Source organism: Chionomys nivalis, chromosome 8 (assembly GCF_950005125.1).
Source record: "Chionomys nivalis chromosome 8, mChiNiv1.1, whole genome shotgun sequence".
NCBI classification, from domain to species: Eukaryota; Metazoa; Chordata; class Mammalia; order Rodentia; family Cricetidae; genus Chionomys; species Chionomys nivalis.
In genome coordinates this window covers 14,654,034-14,679,362 of record NC_080093.1, presented here as the reverse complement: position 1 = coordinate 14,679,362, position 25,329 = coordinate 14,654,034, and the positions used below count along the sequence as shown (strand labels likewise).

At 44.7% G+C, this 25,329-nt stretch overlaps 1 protein-coding gene across 1 annotated transcript in view; it reads right to left on the bottom strand.

Moving 5' to 3' along the window:
* Armh3 (armadillo like helical domain containing 3) overlaps nt 1–25,329 on the bottom strand; it is a 200,564-nt gene that overhangs the window by 94,255 nt on the left and 80,980 nt on the right. Inside the window, exon 20 of the mRNA XM_057779848.1 lies at nt 19,158–19,246. Coding sequence (XP_057635831.1) covers nt 19,158–19,246 — 89 coding nt within the window. The remainder of the gene's footprint in view (nt 1–19,157; nt 19,247–25,329) is intronic.

Here is a 25,329-nt window from a genome sequence, read left to right as displayed (position 1 = left end):
TCCTCTGCAAGAGCAGTCCACATTTCTAACCAATGAGAAACATCCAGTCCAAGGGGGAAATTTTTTTTTTTAAGTGTCCTAGTTGTTCAAACAAAAGGGTAGCTTGCTCTGTTTGCTTTGTCAGCAATATCATTCAGCAGAACGGCTTTTCTGGACCTGACACTCAGGAGAGAGATCACAAACTGAAGCACTCTGCATAAACAGAAGCTCTATTAAGTCCTAGGATAACTTTGCAACCCTAAAGACCTCCCCTTTTTTGAGACAGGATTTCTCTGTGTAGTTTTAGAGCCTGTCCTAGAACTTGTTCTGTAGACCATGTTGGCCTTGAACTCATAGAGATCCCCCTGCCTCTGCCTCCCAGGTGCTGGGGTTAGAGGCATGAGGCATGCGCCACCACCGGCCTCTAAAGAGCTTTTTGCAAAAGAAATTTTCAGTTGTCTTGCACCCTTTCAGCAAGCACAGTGGTTCTCAGCCTTCCTACTGCTGCGACCCTTTAGTACAGTTCCTCATGCTGTGGTGACCCCCAGCCATAACATTATTTCTTTGCTACTTCATAACTGTAATTTTGCTAGTTATGAATCGTAAACACCAGTGTTTCCCAACAGTCCTAGGTGGCCCCGTGAAAGGGTCCTCTGATCCACAGGTTGGGAACTACTGACCTAGGACATCTGTCTATGGATCAAACCTGACTTCTGTGTCCATCCGGTCTTGCCTTGGACCTACTACTGCCCTTCTTAGTAAGAAAGAAAAAAATTGGCTGCAGACTCAGGTTCTCTCCTGCCCTGAACCTCCCTTGTGCCCACCCCTGAAGAAAGCCTTGGTCTTTTCTTCTCCTTGAACCTGACACTCCAGTTTTTTTGGCTAGGCTGGAAAAAAAGCAAGCATCAAGGACCCTCTGGTCTCACCAACCCCAACCCATCCAGTCCCATGCTCAGGGCTGGGATTACCGGCATGCATACGACTGTTACGTGGGCTCTGGGATTTGAACTCCTCATAATTGTGCAGCAAGGTCTTTTAACTGCTAGATCATCTCTCTGTACCCTAATTAGTTAATTTTTGAGAAAAGATCTCAAAGTAACCCAGGCATTCACAATCTTTCTGCCTCTGCCTCCCTACCGAATGGCAGGATTACAGGAGCACACCACCATGCCAAGAGTTTCTAAAATCACATCTTTTTTTGGTCAGCAAAGAAGTCCATTCTCGGGGCTGGAGAGATGGCTCTGGCTGCCCTTCCAGAAGACCCAGGTTCAATTCCCAGTACCCACAGGACAGCTCACAACTGTCTGTAACTCAAGTCCCAGATCTGACATCCTCACACCAATGCACATAAAATAAAGTTAAATAATTTTGAAAGAAAAAAAAAAAGAAGTCCATTCTCCTATGCTGCCTGCACTTTGCGTGATGGTTACTGCTCTTAAAGAGGTTTGTGTGCTTCGGTTTGGCGCAGAGAGAACGGAGTAGAAGTGACTCTGCAGAAGCTGCCTGCCACAGAACACTGCTCATGTGCCACCCTCTCACAGCACAGGGGAAGAAACAGCAGGCAAGGACAGCACAGCCTGGCTGTGCCTACGTTTTGTTCTGAAAGCTCATTAGTCCCTTCAAATAGCAAGGAGACAGGGACAAAGGAGGCAGGCACCGGATTCGTGTACTCTACTCCTGTCTCTAGGAATTTGTGATGGAAGGGCAAATGACAGGTAGCTTTTCTGATGGTGTCTGTTAACAAGTAACCTACTGGTCTGGGCTCAAGCAGGGATGGTACGGGTAGCCCCACAGGCACCCATGATAGATCACAGTCTTCTTAGCTCCTACTAGTAGCTCTGAGAATAAAGGTGGCTAGGTAAGAGCCACATGGAAATGACAACCTCAGCCCAAACTTCCATCCTTGCTGAAGATCACCTTGCTTGGCTATGTGGAGCTGCTCACTGACAGAGTGCCTGTGGGTAAGATTACAGCTGACCCTGCTCAGCATCCCGGAAAGAAACGTCTGTTGGGAAAACCTGCCTCCCAAGTCTATCTTGCCTTGAACAAACAATCTCAGAAAAGGATAGACTGCAGAACCACATAGCCCCTAGAGCTGTAATAATTTCCTCACTCCGAAGCCCCTCCTCTTGCCCCTATAAAGAGCCCCCCCCCCCCCCGCAGGCCTCTCGGTTTCTAAGGAGAGAGGTTGATCCTTATTAGACACTGCTCTGTCCGCCTGCTGTCTTCACACTGCCCCCAAAACCAAACACCCTTCTCTCTCTCAACCCTTGTTCCCACACAAGTAATGAATGGATGAACACCGAACAGACTTCATGAACTCACAGGAGACAAGAGAAAGAGAAGGGTAGAACATGAGCTGTAGAGAAAGTCATGACTTTTAAACATATCCAATCCACAATGGCGAAGATGCAGCTTCAGCAGTGGCTGTGTGGCAATTAAAGGGCAGGAAGTTTGGAGGGCAGGAAGTGGGAGCAATTGTGTTCTTGCAATGGATTACTACTGATTCAGAGTTAGGAATGACAAAGTGATAAAATGGGGGAAAAGAAGAGTAATTCTAGCACAAGTCAACAACTACCTTGCGTCTGAATTGCTGCAGACACAGGCAGAGCTGGATAGTGGGGAAGTCCAGCACGGGAGGCTTCAGTGTGTGCGAGATGCTTTGTGTGTCACGTGCTACAAAGACCTGTTTACCCTGATGATTCAAGTCACATATCAATCTCCTGTCCCCCAGAAAGTGAGATAAACCCCTAGAGTCAGTCTATGGGTTATGATCCTTTGGGGGTAAAAAGACCCTTTCACAGGGGTGTCCTAAGACCATCAGAAAACAAATATTTACATTATGACTCATAACAGCAGCAAAATTACAGTTATGAAGTAGCAATGAAAGTAATGTTATGGTTGGGGTCCCCACAACATAAGAAACTGTATTAAAGAGTCGCAGCAGTAGGAAGGCTGAGAACCACTGCCCTAGAGGGTATTTCTTTTTGTTTGTTACAATGCTGGGGACTGAACCCAGGACAACTCACACACTAGGTGAGTGGCTGAGCTACTGAGGCTGGTCTAGAGGGATGTCCACAGTGAGCTAAGATGAACAAAGCAACCTTAAACTTGGCTCCAAAAAGTCTATGATAATAAAGACCATGACCCTCTTCAAGAGAGAATGCTCCTTATATCCTATAAACACTGACTTCATACACATTACATCAATTATAGGGACACCACTAAACACACTCGTTCTCTCCCCCTTCTGCCTTAGTATGAGGGGAGTTCTAAGTCTGAAAGGCTTTGACCTAGCTGAGAAGAAATTTCCAGAAAAAAGATTCTCATTTAATCCAAATTCTCATGTTTTAGAAATGAAAAAGACCTACCCTACCCCATTCTCACCCACTGATGGTTAATCAAATTGACAATGAGTCAATTTGACTGCATTTAGAATCACCATGGAAACACACCTCTTGGTATATCTTATAAGGTATTTCCAGAAAGGTATAACTAAAGAGGAAAGACACAAACTGATGACTGTGGGTGACAGCATTAGGGGTGGGGTCTTGGACTGAAGAAAAAGAAACAAGAGCACTCGTCTCTCTCCCTTTACTAGAGACACACGGAGCCTAAATGCCCCCACTCCTGCCACTGTGCCTTCTCTGCCATGATGGACTGTACCCCGAAGGAAAACCTTCCTAAGCTGCTCCTCTTCTAGCATGCATACCAAATTAGGTAGTGATAAAACTGGGACTAGAGGCTGGCCTTCAACTCGGTGTTCTCTGCATCACCAAACAACAGATGAGTCCGAGAGTAAAGGAGCAATCCAAGTGCTGGGATTCCAGGCCTAAACCACTGCACTTGGTACAGTGTCTGTCTCTGCCTCTCCCCCACCACCTCCTCTTCTATCATTCCCTCTTTTGCATGTGTGTAGGTACAATGCACACATGTATTTATATCTATGTAAAGGTGCTGTGGGATAACCCTTCTGTTCACTACAAATATATGTTGCTCTCACTGGTTGGTAATAAAAGCTACTTTGGCCTATAGTAAGGCAGAAAATATAGCTAGGTAGGAAAGCCAAACTGAATACAGGGAGCGAGAAGTGCAAAGTTAAGAGAGACACACGCTAGCCACCCAAGAAGCAAGATGCCAGCTGACCAGTAAAAGTCATGGTCACGTGACAATACACAGATTAATAGAAATGGGTTAATTTAAATGTTAAGAGTTAGTTAGTAATAAGTCTGAACCATAGGCTAAGCGGTTTGTAATTGATATTAAGCCTCTGGGTAACTACTTAGAAGCAGCTGATGGATGGGGCAGGAACAAGAAACCTCTGATGACATGGAGGTTCAAGAGGAACTAGAAGACAGCCTTAGGCATCTATTCCTCAGGAGCTGCCACTCAGTTATTTGAGACAAGGTCTTTCTTTTTTTTTTTTTTTTTTTTTTTTTTTTTGGTTTTTCGAGACAGGGTTTCTCTGTGGTTTTGGAGCCTGTCCTGGAACTAGCTCTTGTAGACCAGGCTGGTCTCGAACTCACAGAGATCCACCTGCCTCTGCCTCCTGAGTGCTGGGATTAAAGGCGTGCACCACCACCGCCCGGCGAGACAAGGTCTTTCACTGGGATCTGGAGCTTGTTGGTTAGGCAATGCTGGCTGGTCAGTGACCTCAGGGATCCTCCTGTTTCTGCCTCTACAGTGCTGGGATTACAAACTTGTGCCATGACACCCAGCTTCTTACAAAGGTGACTTGTGTCATGTACTGATGGACTCATCTCTTACACACATAATTATCAAGTAAAACTGTTTCTAATTTCCTCACTCAGAGCTGACTCTCAAAATTATGTCCTATACACAGAATATGATTGGATAATGGGCTATACAAGAAGGCAGAGTAACCTTCATGCAAAATCAGAACCAAAACAAATAAAAGCTGGACAAAAACAATAACCAAGTTTATTCCTCTGCAGTTAAGGCATAGACCTTTGCCCAGAGCTTAGACAGCAGGCCAAGGAAAACCTTATGTCAGGGGCAGTTTCAAGGACAATAGAGAATGGGTAATCAGGCTCTCAATGACAGCACATAAGCAGCATAGAGATTATGCTGGCTGTTCCTGGCTCATCCTCTTCATACAATTCATTTTTAGAAAACTGCCCTTGATCTTCTTGTCCATTGAGTGCCAGCTGGGCACATGACCAGTCAACCTGTTCCTAGGGTAGCCACAAAAGACAAGGGAGTGATTATATAGAATTAGTATTGTTAATTAGTCATATGTCTGTGAGTGTTTCCAATCAAGTATGGTACATGTTGTAGCCATTGAGAAGATACAAGAGACAGAATGTGCTTTTTATTCCTCTTTAGTTTAACCCTTTAACTTATCATGTTTCTTGCTGTTAGATAATACTTTTAAAGGAAGCAGGGATGGGGAAGAGTACTAACCCAAGTCTCAGCCTTACTACAGGCTTGGCCCTTTTGATACCTGCTCTGAAAGGTTTCCAAAGAACAACTTTATTCTACAGGGACTCAAACGGGTTAAAAGTTTGGTCCAGCCGGGCGGTGGTGGCGCACGCCTTTAATCCCAGCACTCGGGAGGCAGAGGCAGGCGGATCTCTGTGAGTTCGAGACCAGCCTGGTCTACAAGTGCTATGTCCAGGACAGGCTCCAAAACCACAGAGAAACCCTGTCTCGAAAAAGAAAAAAAAAAAAAAAAAAGTTTGGTCCAAGCCACGGTGGTGGCACACCCCTTTAATCTCAGCACTACGGAGGAAGAAGTAGGCAGATCTCTGTGAGTTCGAGGTCAGCCTGGTCTACAGGGTTAGTTCCAGGACAGCTATGGCTGTAAAACTCTGTCTCAAAAAAAAAAAAAAAAATCAACCAATCAATCAACCAATCGATGAATAAATATATAAATACCAGCTTCTTCTTCCTCTGAGAGGTGTGAAGTGATCTGTGCAAATGGTTCTCTACTCTATGATCCAGAAAATCAAGAACAAAGTCAGGAGGTTCAGACCTTCATGGGTTTCACTTTAAGAACATTATGAAGCTGCTCGCCATCAAAAACCATGTCCATCTGAAAAGTCACATGTATCGGAAAGATGCCACTGTAAAGAAGCAGTGTCTGTCATTCTGGTTGTGCAACAGTGGAGCTGGGAGGGAAGTGTGTCATTCTGGTTGTGCAACAGTGGAGCTGGGAGGTAAGTGTGTCATTCTGGTTGTGCAACAGTGAAGCTGGGAGGTAAGTGTGTCATTCTGGTTGTGCAACAGTGGAGCTGGGAGGGAAGTGTGTCATTCTGGTTGTGCAACAGTGGAGCTGGGAGGGAAGTGTGTCATTCTGGTTGTGCAACGGTGAAGCTGGGAGGGAAGTGTCCAGGCCCAAGAGTGGAGCTGGACACTTACATGTTGGCATTAGCAATACAGAGAGTAATGTAAGGATCTGAATATAGAATTCTCTGGTTACTGAACATAGCCAGGTGAAGAAAGCACCCCAGATATGCAACCAAACCTTCAGCACTTCTTCCCCTATACATGAGCTCCCCTGCCATGCTGTTGCTCCTCACTGAAAAGGAACAAGAAGACAAAAACATACCCTAGAGGAAAGTGAGGAAACAAAAGTCTATGGTATAGAAATAAATCAGTCAGAATTTCATTAATCATTCCCTTACAAATTAAAGCTGCCATGGGAAAGTTCTTTGAGTTGAGTCTCTGTTGTCCAAGAGTTGCGGGACTTCATTCCACAGGCCTAGGCCACTTGAGTTTATACAATCTCAAAACACCAATGTCTGAAAGCAAGGACTTATGCCAGGGTGGTGTGCACACCTTTAATCTCAGCACTGGGGAGTGTTATGGTAAAAATAAAATGCTGCAGGTCCCCGAGTGGCCGCAGCAGACAGCTAGTCCCAGGCAGGAAGCCATGTGGTAGGTGAGAGACAGAGACAGTGATAGGCATGCCATGCAGAGAAAGTGGGTATTTATTTAGTGGGTTATGGAGGGGAAAGGGAAAGGGGGAAAGGGAGAAGGGTGAAGGAGAAGTAGGGAGACTGGAGAAAGCCCTCTTGGGAAGAGAGACAAAAGGAAGCCAAAGAAAAATGTGCTGCTGGGAGGGAGTGAGCGGGCTTGTCTCTTATAGGGACAGGACAAACCAGACCATTACAGGGAGGCTGGCTGGTCAATCAGAGCAACTATCAGACCCTGTCTCAGAAACCCAAAATACAGAAAGAAAAAAAAAAAGAAAATGGGGGGGGGTGAAGGAACTTGAACAGGCATTTATACACCCATGTTTACAGCAGCATCATTCACACAGCAAATGTGGGAAGCATCCCAAATGTCCAACAACAGCTGAACAGACAAGCAATGGGTTATTTACACACAACAGATTATCATTCTGCCTTAAAATGGAAGAAAAGGGCTGGAGAGGCAGCTCAGCATTTAAGAATGCTTGTTGCTCTTGATAAAGTTCAGTTCCTAGTATCCATCTCAAGCATATCATAACTGTCTATACTCCAGTTCCAGAGACCCAACACCCTTTTCAGGTCTCTAATGGCACCTGAACACACATACACACACACACACATACACACACATATATAGTAATCTTATTTGTTTGTTTGCTTGCTTGTTTTGAGGCAGGGTTTCTCTGTGTAGCCCTGGCTGTCCTGGAACTCACTCTGTAGACCAGGCTGGCCTCAAACTCAGAGATCTGCCTGAATCTGCTTCCCAAGTGCTTGGATGAAAGGGGTACACCTTTCATGCAGCTAAAAACAAAGTAATTTTTAAAGAAAAGAAATGATGTTAGTGAAATAAGCTAGACATAAAAGGTCAAAAGGACAGGTTCACTAGGTTAAGGTTATAAGGACTACTTGAGTAGTCAGATTCATAGAGACAAAGTAGGCAGTAGCAGTTCATTCGCAGTGGTGGTATGGGCTTTTATCCCAGCACTCAGGAGGGGGAGGCAAAAGAATCAAAAGCTCAAGGATGTCTCAGCTACACAGAAAATTCAAAGCCAGCCCGGGCCACATGAAACCCATTTTAAAAAGAAAGGAAAAACAACCTCCAAGGTCAGAATCAAAGCTAACCACGCTCTCTAAACACCAACAGTCCCCTGTGTGATCTTGAGGGACCCCGAGTTGGATTTCTAGTTTAGCATTTATTAAGCAAGGCTCTAGAGACTAGCTCCAAACACTGTAACCCTAACTGAATGAAAAAGTGTTTGCACTAAATATCTGTACCCATTAAGTATATTTATACTGGGCTGGGAAGAAGGCTCCAATGCTAAAGTGCTTGCTGTCCTAGCATGAGGATCTGAGCTCAGATCCCAGCATCGCATAAATAAAGAGCCAGGTGCAGCAGCATGTGCCCAGAGCCGGGGAGGCAGAGACCAGCCGGTCCCTGGGGCTTGCTGGCCAGAAACTCTAGCTAAATTGATGAGCTGTATGTTCATCGAGAAGCCCTGTCCCTAAAAAATAAAGTGAACAACGTCGACCTCCAGCCTCCATACACACTTGCACACGTGACAATAAGCACATACACGAGTGTGTTTAAATTTAAGGGACGTAATACATTCATTTGTTCATCAGAAAGTTGTTTTCTACAAGAGCCCTTGAAATTTTGGGTTCTGGGCTTTTGTCCAGAAACTGGAACCAACTGCTGCCTGTTCTGACACTGCTGGAGACAACTAGCTGTCTCATCCATTGCTTCAGCCTATGTTCCCTTCTGGTGAGTTGTGTGAATCGTGTTTAGTAAACAGTGCAATAGCACTGTGCAGAACATAAGGTGTGTCTAGGCTCTAGAACACTGAGCCAAGACTAAGTACTGCGGCAAGTCCTTAAACCCCTAGTCAATCCTGGAGGCAGAAGCAGTAAATCTAGTTTCCAAGGAGAAGGTTCAGTATCGCCCACTGGAAAGTCTTAGCACCTTCCACAGGTTCCCATCACAGAACAGAAACAAAGACTCTCGATTTGCTGAGCTGTTCTTGGCATTCGTGTGTCCTACACAAGGAGGACTTCCCCAGATTTGTTTCTATCTGCTTTGGATTCAGGGGAGGAACAGAAGACAGCAGCAAATTGTGCTGCCATGAGGAGCAGAAGGAATAATGGATATAGGAACTTGTTCAGGACTAAAACCTGTCCCTACCTGGAGGGCAAACCAGCAGCAAGGAAAACAAGCCAGTCACAGAAGACACAACCGAATGGTAGCTCAGTCACCTGCCTTAGAGAAGCAGAGGAGAGGCTTAAGTGTAAAAGCCAAGTGAATTAAACTTAAAAAAATTAAAAACAGGAAGGAGAGAGATTCTATCCGAGCACAAGTAAGTGTCTCTAAAGAAACTGGCCAGACAGCTGGGTGGTGGTGACACACACCTTTAATCCCATCATTTGGGAGGCAGAGGCAGGCAGATCTCCAAGTTTAAGGCCAGCTTGGTCTACAGAGTGAGTTCCAGGACAGCTAGGGCTACATGGAGAAATAAAATGTCTCAAAAATAAAAAAAAAGTAAAATAAAAAAGAAACTGGTCAAAGAGAGCTTGTCTGTCTGAGCAGCTTTTGTACACAATGAAGAAGAAAGAAAAATTGTAAGACAAGACTTGGACCCTATCTTGGAACATGGTATGGAACTAGAATTAGGTGCCACTGAACCCAAATCACAGCCTGTTCGTTAGGGAGATGCATAATTTCACAGTGTCCAACAGACAGGAAATATTGGCATTTCACTTGCTTGCGACAGAAGTCAAGGAAAAGCTAGAAATAGCACTAGCTAAACAAGCTAAAGCCACCAAAACCTCGGAGGCTCCATAAACTCCACCAATTCCCTCATCCCCAGGGAAAATCTTTGGTGATAATTTGTTTGGAAGGGATATGGTTGGGCAGAGAGAAGAATATAAGGTGGGAGGAAACGAGCTCAGCCATTCGGTCTGAGGATTCGTGGAGACAGGATCTAGCCCACTTCGGTCTGAGGATTCGGCAGAAGTAAAAAGCCTCTCTAGTAGCTGGCTTCTTTACTTCTCTGATCTTTCAGAATTTACCCTGATACCTGACTCCGGGTTTTTACTATTAAGACCAATTAGAATTCACGCTAGAAAAATCACCCATGAGTCCTCAACAACACTGGCAGTGATGGGCCGGCTCACTGTCAGCTGACAGAGTGGTTCAGAAAGGAGTAGAAAGGCAATACCTAACAACAGAATGGTTTTTAAGTCACTAGATGCCTGTAGTGGTATATTATTTGTATTTTGATAAATACATCATGCCTGAAGACCGGAAGCAAACCTAGAGCCACTAGAGGTCAGACAGTGGCGGCACACACCTTTAATCTCAGCACTAGAGGGAAATAAAACGGAGGAGAGAAAGGCTTAGTCTGCTTAGTCTGTGGTCACCCAGCCTTGGTAGAGGTGAGACTTCTCTAGTGACTTGGCTGCTTTGCTTTTCTGGTTTTCAGGTTGAACCCCAATATCTTACTCAGGGTTTTTATTATTCACGCTACAGATGTCCTCTCAAAACACAGGTTTCTAATCTTATGTTAGGACATAATAGAATAGAATCCTAGCTCTTGGGAGTTGAAGGAAGGGCAGTAACAACAGTTCAAGGGCATTTTCAGCTAAACAGTGTGTTCAAGTCTGTGGTAAATGAGACCCTGTCTCAAAACAGAAAAAAAAAAAAAAAGATAACTTTTTAATTAAAACAACAACAACAACAAAAAAATGAACTCAACCATTTGTCTGTAAAGCTAAGCACCACACCAACATGGCAGCAAGAGGATGGAGAATGAAATGAGGGGGCTCTGGGCTTTGGCTGTGCTCTGAGTGCCCTGGGAAAAGAAAACACAGTCAGTAGCTTGTGCTGCCTAAAGGTTCCACAACCCTCTAGCTGAGCCAAAGAGCAGAGCAAATCTTCCTTTAAATGGAAGTTACATTTCTCCTTTTCCCTAGCTATGAATGTGTATCTTCTGAAAGGGAAGATAATGTTCTCAATCATTCCCCATCCCCCATTTACTCGGGAAAGATTACTACCCATCCCCTCTTCATCCTGATGAACCTTTTAAATTAAAGTTCCCAGACTCGGCCTATCTGTGCATCTATATTCCAGCACTAGGGGAGCTGAGACAAGAACGTTGCTAACCACGGGGCATAGCATGGGCTATATATTGATTCCAGGCAGCCCTGGGCAACCTAGCAAAACCCTGTCTCGAAAATAACCAAAGTGAGGCTGGAGAGACAGCACAGTCGTTAAGAGCACAAGCTGCTCTTCAAGGAGTAGGGTTTCATTCTCAACACACACATAGCAGTTCACAACCTCCAGGAACTCCTGTCCCAGAGGATCTGACGCCCTCTTCTGACTCCACCAGCACTGTGCACACATAATGGACAGACTTACATGCAGGCAAAACTCTCATACACATAAAAAAAAAAATTAGGGCCAGGCGGTGGTGGCACACGCCTTTAATCCCAGCACTCAGGAGGCAGAGGCAGGTGGATCTCTGTGAGTTCGAGGCCAGCCTGGTCTACAAGAGCTAGTTCCAGGACAGGAACCAAAAGCTATGGAGAAACCCTGTCTCAAAAATCCCCCCCCAAAAAAAAATTAAACCCTTTAAAAAAAGAAAAACAACCGAGCAGTGGTGGCACACGCCTTTAATCCCAGCACTCGGGAGGCGGAGGCTGGCGGATCTCTGTGAGTTGGAGGCTAGCCTGGTCTACAAGAGTTAGTTCCAGGACAGGCTCCAAAGCCACAGAGAAACCCTGTCTCAAAAAAAAAAGAAAAAAACAGAAAGGAAGGAAGGAAGGAAGGAAGGAAGGAAGGAAGGAAGGAAGGAAGACAGAGAGGGAGAGAAAGAAGAGAGAACTCAGAGGAAGAGAGAATGTATTCAGAGCCTAGACGTGGCGAATATAGGATCCCTATGCACCTGCCATAACTAAGCAGGTTCAAGGAACCTTACCACCTTCAGTTCTTGTTTCCTTTCCCAAACACTGTCTGAGTGGTACCCAAACTCACTCTATGAGATTTAGCAGTCAGTGAAACAGACCATGTTCACACTAACCATCTGCTAAGGGACCCTCTCCCAGCCTACAGGAAGGCTAACATCAGATCCGTTTGCCCAGGTGTGGAAAGATAACACTTACCAAGCTAAGCTCTGTCTCACTTTAGAACTACTGAATGTAGGCATAGCAACAAAAGCAGTCGCTCCTTTCCCACCCCATGAACCTGACAAGATGCTGATTGACCTGTGGAAGCTGACTCTTCTCTCAATAGGAAGAGACTTTTCTGCATCAAGAAAAATGGAGAGTGATTTCTGACACTTTGCAGCTTTTATATGAGAATCTTTTCTCACTGATTTTCTTTTCTTTCTTTCTTTTTTTTTTTTTTTTTTTTTTTGAGGCAGGGTTTCTCTACACAGTCCTGGCCATCCTCGAAGTCACTCTATAGACCAGGCTGACCTCAAACTCAAGAGATCCGCCTGCCTCTGCCTCCCAAGTGCTGAGATGCCTGGCTTCTTGATTCCTCTGGACACTGAGCCCCTTGAATTCCATCCTTCCTGGCTCCTCTTCTTGACTGCTGAGATTAGTTTTGACAAGCATGCTCTATTCTTTCCCACCTGCATAACCTCTTTCAAACTAAAAGAGGCAATAGCTACGTAAGATGTCCCCTTTGGAGGAAGCGGAGTGAAAGATGCACTTTTATTACTTTCGCAGCTTCCTATAAGTCTATGATTACATCAAATTATAGTTTAGAAAACAAACTAAACTAAAAGAAGAAGACAACTAAATGTCCAAAGGTAAGCTTCTACACATCAGGAGAGGCTGCTGAACTGCCAAAGCTATACCTATATCAGGACTGCCAGACATTGCTATACATCAAATCAGTTTTTCTCTTGAAAAAAATTCAGTCCTACGTAACACCCACAGCATAGTTTCCCACAGGCTCTCAATTTGCACCCTCAAATTGTTCTTAACCATGAAGACACGGGTTCTGCCAGCATGAGAAAGCCAGCTGGATCTGGAAAACTGTGATGCTCTCTGGGGTTCCATGTTTCCCAGGAGGTATCTGAAAGGTCAGGCCATGCACAGTTTCCTTTCACAAAGCTGAAAATGCTTGGGATGCTCTTTAGCACCGTGAAGCTGAGCAGAGTGTTTGGGGTCTTTGGGACCTTTCTTCCTACAGGGAGGCAAATGTTACCTGGTGACCCACATCTGAGCACAGAAGTCGGGAACTCTAAGTTCCAGCCACGACTGTTCGGGGTCTGGCTCCAGACTCCTTAGTTACTTAACCCTCTGCATCTCCACTCCCTCCCCAATCAGTACAGATACAAGCAATGCATGGTTTACCCTGAGACGTGGCATAGCGAAAGGGTAAGGGCTTTGATCTACACACAAATGCTGAATAAAAAATGCCAGCACAAATCTGCCTTTAAACCATGTTTTCAGACCGTGGAAGCCACATATTTAGATGCAAGCTGCTTTCCCAGTGCCCCTTCTGCCTACAGTGGAAGTAAAGTAAGCTGTCTCCAGGAAGCTCTGTGCAAGTCGTTCCCTTTCCAACAGCGCCAAGCCTCTCTCTAACCATCCTGCTTATTCTTTGTGAACAGCTTAGAAGTCACCAGGGTTTCCATTTTCACTTGGTTAAAAGTAATCTGTCCATCTGTGGACGGGAAGAAACACACAAAGAAAGGGAGTGCTCTGCGCCCCTTTGCACCTCAATGGTTCAAACAAATCTAAGTCAGAGGGTTGATCCTGTCCAAAGATACTGAGAGGCATTGCATCGGAAACATTACAGCAATCATGTTACAGGGTTCTCCCATTACTGTTGTTGCTTTAAAGGGAGAAACACAACATTGTCATTTGTGGATTTATTTATTCATTCAAATGTTTTCTATGTCCCCATTAAAAGCCATGTAGTGCGGGCTGAAGAGCTAGCTCAGTGGCTAAGAGTGCTTGCTATTCTTTCAGAGGACCCAGGCTCAGGACCCAGAACACACACAATGGACTCTAATAAAGACATAAATGGCCCAAAGTGCCATAGGGACAAGCAGGAAGTTAGACACAATGAAGAATATTATCTGTAGTCTCAATAAGTTCAGAGAGAAGCTGAGTGTTGTGGTACATACTTCTAATCCCAGAACTCAGGAGCCAGAGGCAAACTTATGTGAGTTTGAGGCCAGCCTGGTCTACATAGTGAGTTCCAGGCCAGCCAGCACTACAAAGTGCGGCCCTTTAAAAAAAAAAAAATCAGAGAAAAGATGCTGCTAAAAGTCCCCATTGGATGCAGTATGATCAGGGAAAAAAAAAGGGAGAAAAAAAAAAGCTTAACTAGACACTAGTATATTCTGTGACAAAATAATTGGGAGGTTATGTAACATAAAGTAAGGGTAGTGACTTTTTCCATATAAGAGCATGGAGAGCCTCACAGGGCTCAGGCACTCCTTAAACTGCATGGAGCATATGTATACGGACAGATGCTTTCTGGATATGCAGGGCCCTACTTTCATTCTTCAAAGAGAAAGAACTGTCTCATTAGGATCTGATCTCCAAACCTCACTTTCTGTCCTTAGAGGGGAGTTTCAGGTAAGCTTTTGCTCAGAGACTGGTATTTGAAAGTCAGAAGAGAGTTCCCAAACTGTATCTTGGGGGAAAATGACAGTTCCTAAAAAGAAAGGCAAAGCAAACCCAGGACTTCCTTCTTCCATATTCCAACTGAAATGAGCTCAGAACGTCCTCCTACATGCTCAGATGCCATGGCAACAGCCACTGTACAAATAAGTGGCAGCAGGGAGGGGGTCAGGGCTGTGTACATAGAGCAGGAAAAGGACCAAGTGGGATTCAACCCCTAGCTAAAACATATAGTTGGCTTTTCCTCTCTAGCATTTTTTAGCTAAATTCATTTCAGGAATTTTGAATACTTCTGGCAATGTTCTCCCAGAACAAATACAACCCCAGAAATAAAAATCAGCACTCAAGAAGTACAAGGACGCTGAACGCCCACATTCCAAACATGAAGGCGCCTGGACCCTACCTGAGTGTCTTCTATAAGCTCAAGGGTTTCTGGTTGTTCAGTCGAACCTTACATGCCTTACACTCTTATTTATAAATAAAATTCATTTATAATTCACAACACATATATGGGCAAGCATTTTCTACACTGGTATATTTGCCATGATGAGTTTCTCACTCCTCCCTCAAATCCATAAACCTAGAAGGCAAAAAGAGAATGAAAACATGGGCATTCCAACATATGAGGGTAGCGCCAGCCAAGGAGTGGGCGGCTCCAACACAGCCACACTTGTATCCACTGAATGCAATATTATACATTATTATGGGCTCTCTCACTGCAGCTTTCCTTAACACCTGCCGCTCTTTCAGCTCACCGTATACTCCACGTATGAACACACAGAACCACAGTTACAGGAGAGCTCACTTGGTCACTAAAAGGAGGGCTCAGAGGGTAAAAGCGCTTGACACCAAGCCTGACAACCTGAGTTCTATCGCTGGGTCCCCCACAGTGGAAGGTGATAACTGATTCTAGTAAGTTGTCCTCTTATCTTCTTATCAAGCACAGGTGACGTGCAGCAACAGGAAGTAACTAAATGAATGTGAGCTTTACAAAAGAAAGGAAGGAAGCTAGCCCTCACTCGGCAGAAGCCTCGAACACAAACCTCCACACGTTAGGAACAAGCAGGCATCTAGGCCTCACTAATGAGTCTCCTACAACCTCTTTTTAATACACCAAGGACCGCAGAACACAAACCAAGATAGCAAGTGATCACGGAGCTGAACATGACAGAAGTTCTCAAAGTCATGAAGTCACCAATCAACAGAGGATAAACAATTGTTCTTTTCTTCGTAAGTTACTAACTAGAGTGGCAAAATGCCAGGTATAGTTGCATACTCAATCAACGTCAGCACTTGGGAGGCAGAGGTAGGAGGCAGTGATGGACCAGCCTGACTCCATTTTAAGATTAGAAGCCATCTTTTTACAAAGTTGAAATAAGTTCATCCCTGTTTTCTGCAAAACTTAAATTTGACCAGGTCTTGACCAATTTTCTAGAATTTGACATGTTCCAAAGCTTATACCCTGATCTCCACCTGTAAGACTTTAAGACAATTCTGAAGCCATTTTGACAATTCTGAATTCTCTCAGCCTCTGTGCCATAGTGCTTCCCCTCCTCCCCTGGGAACCAAGGACCTAACAGCTACACTCGCACGTACTCAGTTCCTGAACAATTACCCATATACGTATGTTTTGATTCGGTCGCCTGGGAAACGGGGTCAAAATGACCTCTTACCTCACCTGATCTGGCAACAAACAGCTCTCCAGTCAATTATTGGTATTAGCCTTTTCGAATAAGCCAATCAAAATAGTCAAAGAACAACCCCCCTTGCTTCTGTGGCCCCTTTAAAAGTAGCCTGTGCCATCTATTCGGGGTCCCTCGGCTTCCCGAATGCTGGGGACCCTGTCATGACAGAATTAATAAAATCCTCATGTTTTTACATCGGATGTGGTGTATGAAGTGGTCTCTGGGGGTGACTCCTCCTCGGTGTTTGGACACTACAGTCCAACACACCCTTATAAAATAAGATGTTCTGTCAAAGAAGTTTGAGATGTTCAACCAAGTTCCTACATAACCAAAAATTCACTGAACCCTTGGAAATCCCCTAGTTTTACAGTTTTGGGGGGCTATACATCCACCTTCTCCTATGTGTGATACTACTCTTTCAGGGAGACAGTCCTGTCTGACAGAAAATAAAGCTTGCAGCCGGGCGATGGTGGCGCACGCCTTTAATCCCAGCACTCGGGAGGCAGAGGCAGGTGGATCTCTGTGAGTTCGAGCCCAGCCTGGTCTACAAGAGCTAGTTCCAGAACAGGCTCCAAAGCTACAGAGAAACCCTGTCTCGAAAAACCAAAAAAAAAAAAAAAAAAAAAAAAAGAAAATAAAGCTTGCTTAATTTTACTAAAAGAATTTGGGTAAAAGCTTTTACCCTTGTTCAGTGGAATTAACAGCAGAGTTCTGAATTCAAGATCAGCCTGACCTACAGAACGAGTTTTAGGATAGCTAGGACTACATAGAGAAACCCTGTCACGAAAAACCAATAATAAATAAATAAAAGAATGAATAAATAAAAAGGTGACAGGAACTATGAAATGTAAGTAGGAAAACAACTGGAAGCGTGAGAAACCCAAGGAAAACAGAAGGCAGACAGACACAGGACAGTGAGTAAAAAGGGCCCGGAATGAAGAGGATATGGAGGTCAAGGCGAGAATGATCAAGAAAGAGAAGGAAGTAAAAGTAGACGAGAACCAGAAGCAGCAGACAACTGCAGCCAGAGAATTGCTCAACACTGCGTGCAACTCCATCTCAGGCACAGACACTAACCACTGCTGCTTGTTCTACGTCCTAAAACTGAACCAAGTACACAAATTTGCACTGTTTTGCATTTTCTTTGACATGCTAGCTTTCGGAGCGTTATAATTACATTATTATCTACATAAAATAATAAGAGTCATTTCTGTTATAAAAAATTTAGCTGGGCAGGAGTGGCTCACGCTTTTAATCCCAGCACTTGGGAGGCAGAGGCAGGAGGATCTCTGTGAGTTCGAGGCCAGCCTGGTCTACAACAGCTAGTTCCAGGATAGGCTCCAAAGCTACAGAGAAACTTTGTCTCGAAAAAAATATATATATATTCAGCTTACTCAACAAGTGTGGGTGGTGCATGCCTAGAAGTTGAGCCATTTGGGAGGCTGAGGCCAAGGACAGCCTAGGCTACATAGCAAGACCCAGTGTCAAACAAAATACACATGCACATGCATGCACACATACAGAAAACTTAACTCATCAGTTTGATCCCTTCCAATCTCTTCTGACATGCCCTTAATTCCAAACTCTCTCCTAAAGCTCCAACTACAGTGGCCACTGCTGCCCTGTTAGTGTGACTCTCTTACCCTCCCTTCCACCACCACACACAGTAACTGCTGCTAATCCATTAATTAAAGATCTCTACTTCCCATTATGGAGGACTAAATTTAGAAAGCCAAATTAAGCTGGGAGGAAACCATGTGTCACAACAGGGAGATAAATTCCATAGAAGGGGGCTGGGCTCCTGGCCTGTTTCTTACAGAGCCCCTGACACTAACGACTCTCCTCAGTTCAGAATACAGAGGAGCGCCCTACGGGTGGGGCAGCCACTCATCTGTAATCATTGAGAGAAAACTATTATAGCCTCGGGTCACAAAAGCCACAGGACCTATCAGCAAGCAACTGCCTCAGAGAACAATTTTTGCTTTCTCAAAACCTCCAATTTAGTCACACACAAAAAAAGATGGCAAGCTAACATTAATTGTACCCTTAGAGAAGAGACACTTCCAGCATGCAGGGGTGGCAGTAACTTTACTGGGTTACCAAATGGATATAAAGACAAAAGTAAACATTGTAATTTTCTGTTTTGTCTCTGGCCCAGGGGGAGTGGTACCATCTACACAGTCTGTAAACAGTAATAAGCCAGATGTAACAAAAGAGCAGAGCTTCTCCCATCTCCCCGCCCCATCCCCACCACCTCCTAATGCCATTCCTCCTGAGATTACTCATCTTGAGGAAACTACAGTCATTCCCTGTAGTCCATATGCTGCTACCAAATGGAAGTGGATGCGAATCCAAGTTTGCACTGACTCCTCGCTGCTACACAAAGCCAGAATCTTTGAGATTCAAGACATTTTTGTTTGGTTGTTTTTGTTTTTTAAGGGTCTCACTACACAGCACTGAATGACCTGGAATTCACTATGTATCCCAGGCTGGCCTTGATCTCAGAGAGATCTATTTGCTTTTCCCTCCACTGCTGGGATTACAGGTTTGTGCCATTATGCCTGGCTAACAAATTATATCCTCTCCTTAGATTTTTTTTTTCCTTTTTTTCTCAGTGCTAGCGATCAAATCCAGACTCTTATGCTTGTACTCTACCAGGTACATCTTTAGCTCTAAAACTCAAGAAACCATCAAAGGCTGACAAAAAAAAAAAAAAAAGTACAGAGAATGAGAAGGAACAGGAAAGAAAGTGTGGACCACATAGCATTTGAAGTCTAGATTCAAGCAAGGCAAAATGTTAAAAATAGTGTGAGTGAAAGAGAATCGTCCTAACAAAGCACACGGAATAAAAGACTAGTAGTGTGAGCGCAAGCTCATATGAAGCACAGAGAAAAAGAACAAGCTCAAGGAGGAGCGTTACCTGACCAGAGTTCCCGCCAGGTATAGTGCAGGCGAACTCTACACTTCTTCTGGTAACACAGCAGTTTGTGCACGACCTGGACACAGCGCCTGCAGTAAGAAGACAATCGCGTGAGCTCTGAGCCAGCGCAGTCCACCAGTGTTCTTCTTTAGGGAGGCAACTCTGCTACGGTCACTAAGACTGAAGGCAAATACATGCACACACCACAAAATGGGGATAAGCCTGCCGAATTTTCTGTCGGTCTTTCACACACGATTGGTGCTACCCGCCGGGCTACAGCTACTTAAGAGGCCTAGAATGAGGGACCGCTGTTAGCCTTTCCCTAGAGTAGCCTTCCTTTCAGGGAGGAAAGAGACATCACAATTATTCCAATGACAGCAAACATAGCATGTGGCTGGGGCATGGTGGTGAATTCCTGTAATCCCAGCACTCAAGTGGCTTAGACTACTTGGGTTCCATAGGGACACCCTGACTCAAAACAGGAAAGGGAGCCTGGGGGAAGAAGTGCCATGGCACTCTTATCAGTATAGGCACTTGCTGCCTAGTCTGGCAAACAGGTTTGATCCCTGGGTCCCACGTGGCAGATCAAGAGAAACAACTTCACAGCAAGTGTTCACACACACAGGAAAGGGGTCACACACAGAAAATAAATAAACGTTTTTTTTTTTTTTTTTTTTTTTCTGAAGGAGCTAGAGATGGCTCTTCCAGAGGACCTGGCTTCAATTCTTTTTTTTTTTTTTTTTGGTTTTTCGAGACAGGGTTTCTCTGTGGCTTTGGAGCCTGTCCTGGAACTAGCTCTTGTAGACCAGGCTGGTCTCGAACTAACAGAGATCCGCCTACCTCTGCCTCCCGAGTGCTGGGATTAAAGGCGTGCGCCACCACCGCCCGGCTCCTGGGTTCAATTCTTAGCAATGGCAGTTCACTACTGTCTGTAACTCCAGTTCCAGGGGACCCCAGTATCTTCTAACCTCTCTGGATACCAGGCATGCACGTGGTACAAGTGTACATGCAGACAAAACACCCATACACATAAAAATAATTTTTAATCAAAAAAATTAAGAAAGGAATGCACGGGATGTAAAAAATGAAAGATATTAAGCCTCAAGTTCAAATTCAGTTTTAAAGAAATTTAACTTGTAACTAACCTAGTTTGTATTTACATTTAAAATCAGGACTAAAAGCCGGGCGGTGGTGGCGCACGCCTTTAATCCCAGCACTCGGGAGGCAGAGGCAGGCGGATCTCTGTGAGTTCGAGACCAGCCTGGTCTACAAGAGCTAGTTCCAGGACAGGCTCCAAAACCACAGAGAAACCTTGTCTCGAAAAACCAAAAAAAAAAAAAAAAAAAAAAAATCAGGACTAAAGAGATGGCTCAGCAGGTAACAAGGCTTGCTGTTCTTCCTAAGGACCTTAATTCAGTCCCTGCACCCACACAGAGCAGCTTACAGCTGCATGCGACTCCAGTTCCAGGATCCCAGTTCCAGGATCTGACACCTTCTGGACTCTAAGTGCACTCACACATGATAGATACCCACACCAACACTTGTAAATAAAAGTAAGTATTTTAAGTTGAGTTTTAAAAACCAGTTTGGGGAGAGGGGCTTATGGGGAAGCTCTCCTCCCCAGGATGTATCTGAAGCTGACGAGACATCTCCTGCGATGGCTGTGTCCGTCCTCCTGCAAACAGTCACCCACACGACTGCAAACAACCCCAACAGAACTCTGGATGCTTTGGTAGCTAGTACGACTGACAACAAGATCTGGAGTCAGCTAGGAGGCAAGGTTTCAGGCACTACAAGCCTGTGAGGGATCAGCTAGATCAGGTGAGCCTGTGAAAGATCATCAGGTTAGCATAATTGGGGGTGGAGTATTTAACGGCGGGCTGCACCAGTCCACAGGCTGCTGCAGTGGAGAAAGGGAGCTGAGCACTAAAATTTATGTTTTCCTGTCTGTGAGTGTGAAGATGAGCCTGGAGCATCAAGCTCCTGCTGTCATGCCTTCCTCACCATGACAGCCTATGCCTGGAACTGTAAGTCAAATGACCTTTCTCAGGTTACTCTTCAGAGAATTTTGCACAGCAACAAATTATGTAATTTAATCACATACATAAGACTCAAAATTAGAAGGGGATGGCTGAGAAGATTGGCGAGAGGGGAGTGGATATGATTGTTACACATTAAATACACGTATGGAAGCATCATAATGAAACCCATTATTATACAACATAGGTTAAGAGGAACACCAATTCTGAAGGCAGGCCTGGCGACTCATGCCAGGTGCAGGCATGAGGAGCATAAAATCAAGGTCATCCTTGGTGACACAGAAGTTCCAGGTGAGCATGGGCTAGGTAAAACTGTCTCAAAATATAAATAAATAAGCTGGGCAGTGATAGTGCCTCCCTTTAGTCCCAGCACTCAGGAGGCAGAGGCAGGTGGATCTCGGTGAGTTTGAGGCCAGCCTGGTTTATAGAGTGAGTTCCAGGACAACCAGAGCTACACAGAGAAACCCTGTCTCAAAAAAAAACAAAAAACAAAACAAGAATTAAAGATCATCTTCACCTACAATGGTAAATTTGAGGTCAACTTGTGCTATAGAAGATCCTATCTCAAAATAAAGCAAAATAAAACATTGTGTAGTTGTGACACACATAACTGAATGGTCCAGGAACGGGACTATCGACCATTTGTAGCTGCTGAAACAAAACCAAGTACTTGTCTGGTGGAACTAAGAGTGAATTTATGTTTGCTCCCTGCACCCCTAGGTGATTTTGTTTTCATACATACATATGTATGTATGTGTGTGTGTGTATACATATACACACATATATACATATATATTCATATACACACATATGTATGTTTTTTGTTTCGGGGAGGGCTGTTGTTATTTTTTGACTTTATGAGACAGGGTTTCTCTGTGCAGTCCTGGCTGTCCTGGACTTGCTCTGTTGACCAGGCTGGCCATTAATGGCAGGCACCAGCGGATCTACCCCTGATCCTCCTGTCTCCACCTCCCAAGCACTGGTATTACAGTTTTTATGGGGTATTCGAAATGAAACCCAGGGCTTTATGCATGCTAAGCAAGTATTCTATCAAACTATATCCTCGGCCTGTTTTATTTTGTTGAAATAGGGTCTCACGTAGACCAGGCTAGCCTTGAACTTGATACGTAGCTAAGGGATGAGGCTGGGAAAAAATACAGGAAAAAAATTATGGGGACATGGATAGGAAAGCCAACTCCTCAACCAGATTCTGGTTAAAGCCTCACCCCAGCTGAGAAGCAAGAGGTTACTGGCACAGATCATTCTAAAACAGGATCAAGGCCTGTGTAGAACCTTGGGTAGGGCCACATTCTACCCCAGATGTTTCTGGGATCTCAAAATTAATTTTGTTTCAGTGTAGAACTCCTAACTTTCTGCACTCCACTCCTCTGTTCTAGAGGTGACCTCATCCATTGCAGGAAGCACCTGGCATCTCCTTTAGATTCCCAGCAATCCTTTGAAGAACATTGTTTCAAAAGCCACCACATGGCACAGCTGGCTACTGGGTCACAGTGGCTGTCTCTTAGGGGAGTCCACACTCATGCTCCAGGTCACAGTGGCTGTCTCTTAGGGAAGCTCACACTCATGCTTCAGGTCACAATGGCTGTCTCTTAGGGAAGCTCACACTCATGCTCCAGGTCACAGTGGCTGTCTCTTAGGGGAGTTCACACTCATGCTCCAGGTCACAGTGGCTGTCTCTTAGGGGAGTTCACACTCATGCTCCAGGTCACAGTGGCTGTCTCTTAGTGAAGCTCACACTCATGCTTCAGGTCACAATGGCTGTCTCTTAGGGAAGCTCACACTCATGCTCCAGGTCACAGTGGCTGTCTCTTAGGGGAGTTCACACTCATGCTCCAGGTCACAGTGGCTGTCTCTTAGGGGAGTTCACACTCATGCTCCAGGTCACAGTGGCTGTCTCTTAGGGAAGTTGCAGTGCTGAAAGGACAGTCATGGATTAAAAGGCAGCAAAGGCTTAAAGAGGACAACACTGAATAAACTGAACTAAGGGTCTCTATTATCTGGGGTCTCCGGCGATGGTGGAAAGAAACAGAACACTACCAAACTCCTTCTGAGAGGTAAGAGCCAAAGAGACCCAGCGAGAGGAATTGAAGTGCCTAACAGCACATCAAAGGCAAACACTAAAGTATGTTTACTTAATATGTAAACTGAATTTAAAGCAGGTGTGGTGGCATATGCTGGTAATCCGAGCCCAGAGGAGGATGACAAGAGAACACGGCCAACAAGGACTACATAGAAATACAAGGCGTGGGACGGGAGAGATGTTTCAGCAGTTAAGCGCACTGGCTGCTCTTCCAGAGGATTCAGGTTCAATTCCCAGCAACCACGTCAATAACTCTAGTTCCAAGGGGTCCAATGCCCTCTTCTGGCCTTCTTGGGCAGTACATGCACATACATGCAGGTGAAACATGCACACACACACACACATAAAATAAATATTTTAAAAAGAAAGTATTAGGCCATCCAAAGCTACACTGCAAGACTTCAGTCTCAAAACAACAAAATTTCAGGGCAGTGAGACAGCTCAGCAGTAAAAGCACTTTCCAAGCAGGCCTGGTAACCTGAGGTCTAGCCCTGAACCATGAAAAGAAAACATGAAAGCAATGCCGCACATCTGTAATCCCAGCATTCCTACAGCCAGCAGTGCCGCACATCTGTAATCCCAAACACTCCTACAGCCAGCTGCTATGGGGTAAAGACAGAATTATACAGATCCTTGTGAGCCAGTAGGCCTGAAGTACACAGTACAATGGAAACAAGAGATTCTGCCTCAACAAGGTAGAAGCAACTCCCTAAAACTGTCTGATTTTCATTTCACCACAATGCATAATACCCACATATAATATTTAGCAGATAAATATAAAGTAACACATCAGCATACACATCAACAAATTTAAAAAACTTGTTATCATAAAAGAAAAAATCTAACCTGTACTGAGACTAACTACCAAGTGATACAAATTCCAAATAAACCATTCTTCCAGTTTCCAACCATTTTCTTCATTGTTTTTTTACTTTTTGTTGTTTGGTTTGGTTTGGTTTGGTTGGGGGTTTGTGAGACCAGGCTGGCCTTGAACTCACAAAGATCCTCCTGCCTCTGCCTCCCAAGTGCTGGCATTAAAGGCGTGCGCCACCACTGCCCAGCTTCATTTCCTCATTTTTTGGAAATGGTAACACGGTCTCCTTTATGCGGGTGCCATCCGCTGCTGTTTCCCCTTCAGAGGCCATGCTTTAAACGGCTAGCAGCCCATCCTGGGGGGTTCTGCTCCCCCAATGAGTCTGTTGCTGCCACTTTAGCTAGCCCTTTAGGCAGCTTTAACCAAATCTCTATTCTAATAAAACTTAAGATTCAAAGGCTAGGGCGAACACCCGCAAACTCAGAGTTAGAGTAGCAACTGGCTAACTCTCTCTTTACTCCATCCAGGAAGCCTCTCTCCTTCCACACCGCCCCAACTAAAAATCCCATGCTAAGCTCCTCCCTGCTACTTCCTGCTAACTAGTTGCTAAGCCCACTTCTGTGAGCCCAGGTTAATTTTTTTTTTTTTTTTTTTTTTTGGTTTTTCGAGACAGGGTTTCTCTGTGGTTTTGGAGCCTGTCCTGGAACTAGCTCTTGTAGACCAGGCTGGTCTCGAACTCACAAAGATCTGCCTGCCTCTGCCTCCCAAGTGCTGGGATTAAAGGCGTGCACCACCACCACCCGGCAGCCCAAGTTAATTTAATTAATGCAAATGTAACATCTGTAAATGGTTAAACAAATACAGTATAAACTAATATAACACATCTTTGCCTAAATAAATATTCTGCAACAATCTGTTAAATAATAGCCTCATTTGAGGCATGATTTGCCTTAGCCAATCTATAAAACCTATCAATATCTCCATAAAATTGAGTGATTAGTTCACAGCTGCTGATGCTGCTGCAGCCAACAAGGATGGCTGGGTGCTGCCTGTAAGCGACCACTCGATGCACCATGGTCAAGACTGTATGCTAGTACCTCTCATGTGGGCTAGCCTGGATAAGCATACACCCTCGCTGCTGTGGACACTATAGAGCAGTGCTGAGATACTTCAAACAGCCCGAATGTGGGCCCCTCACTTGAAGACTACATACAGCAC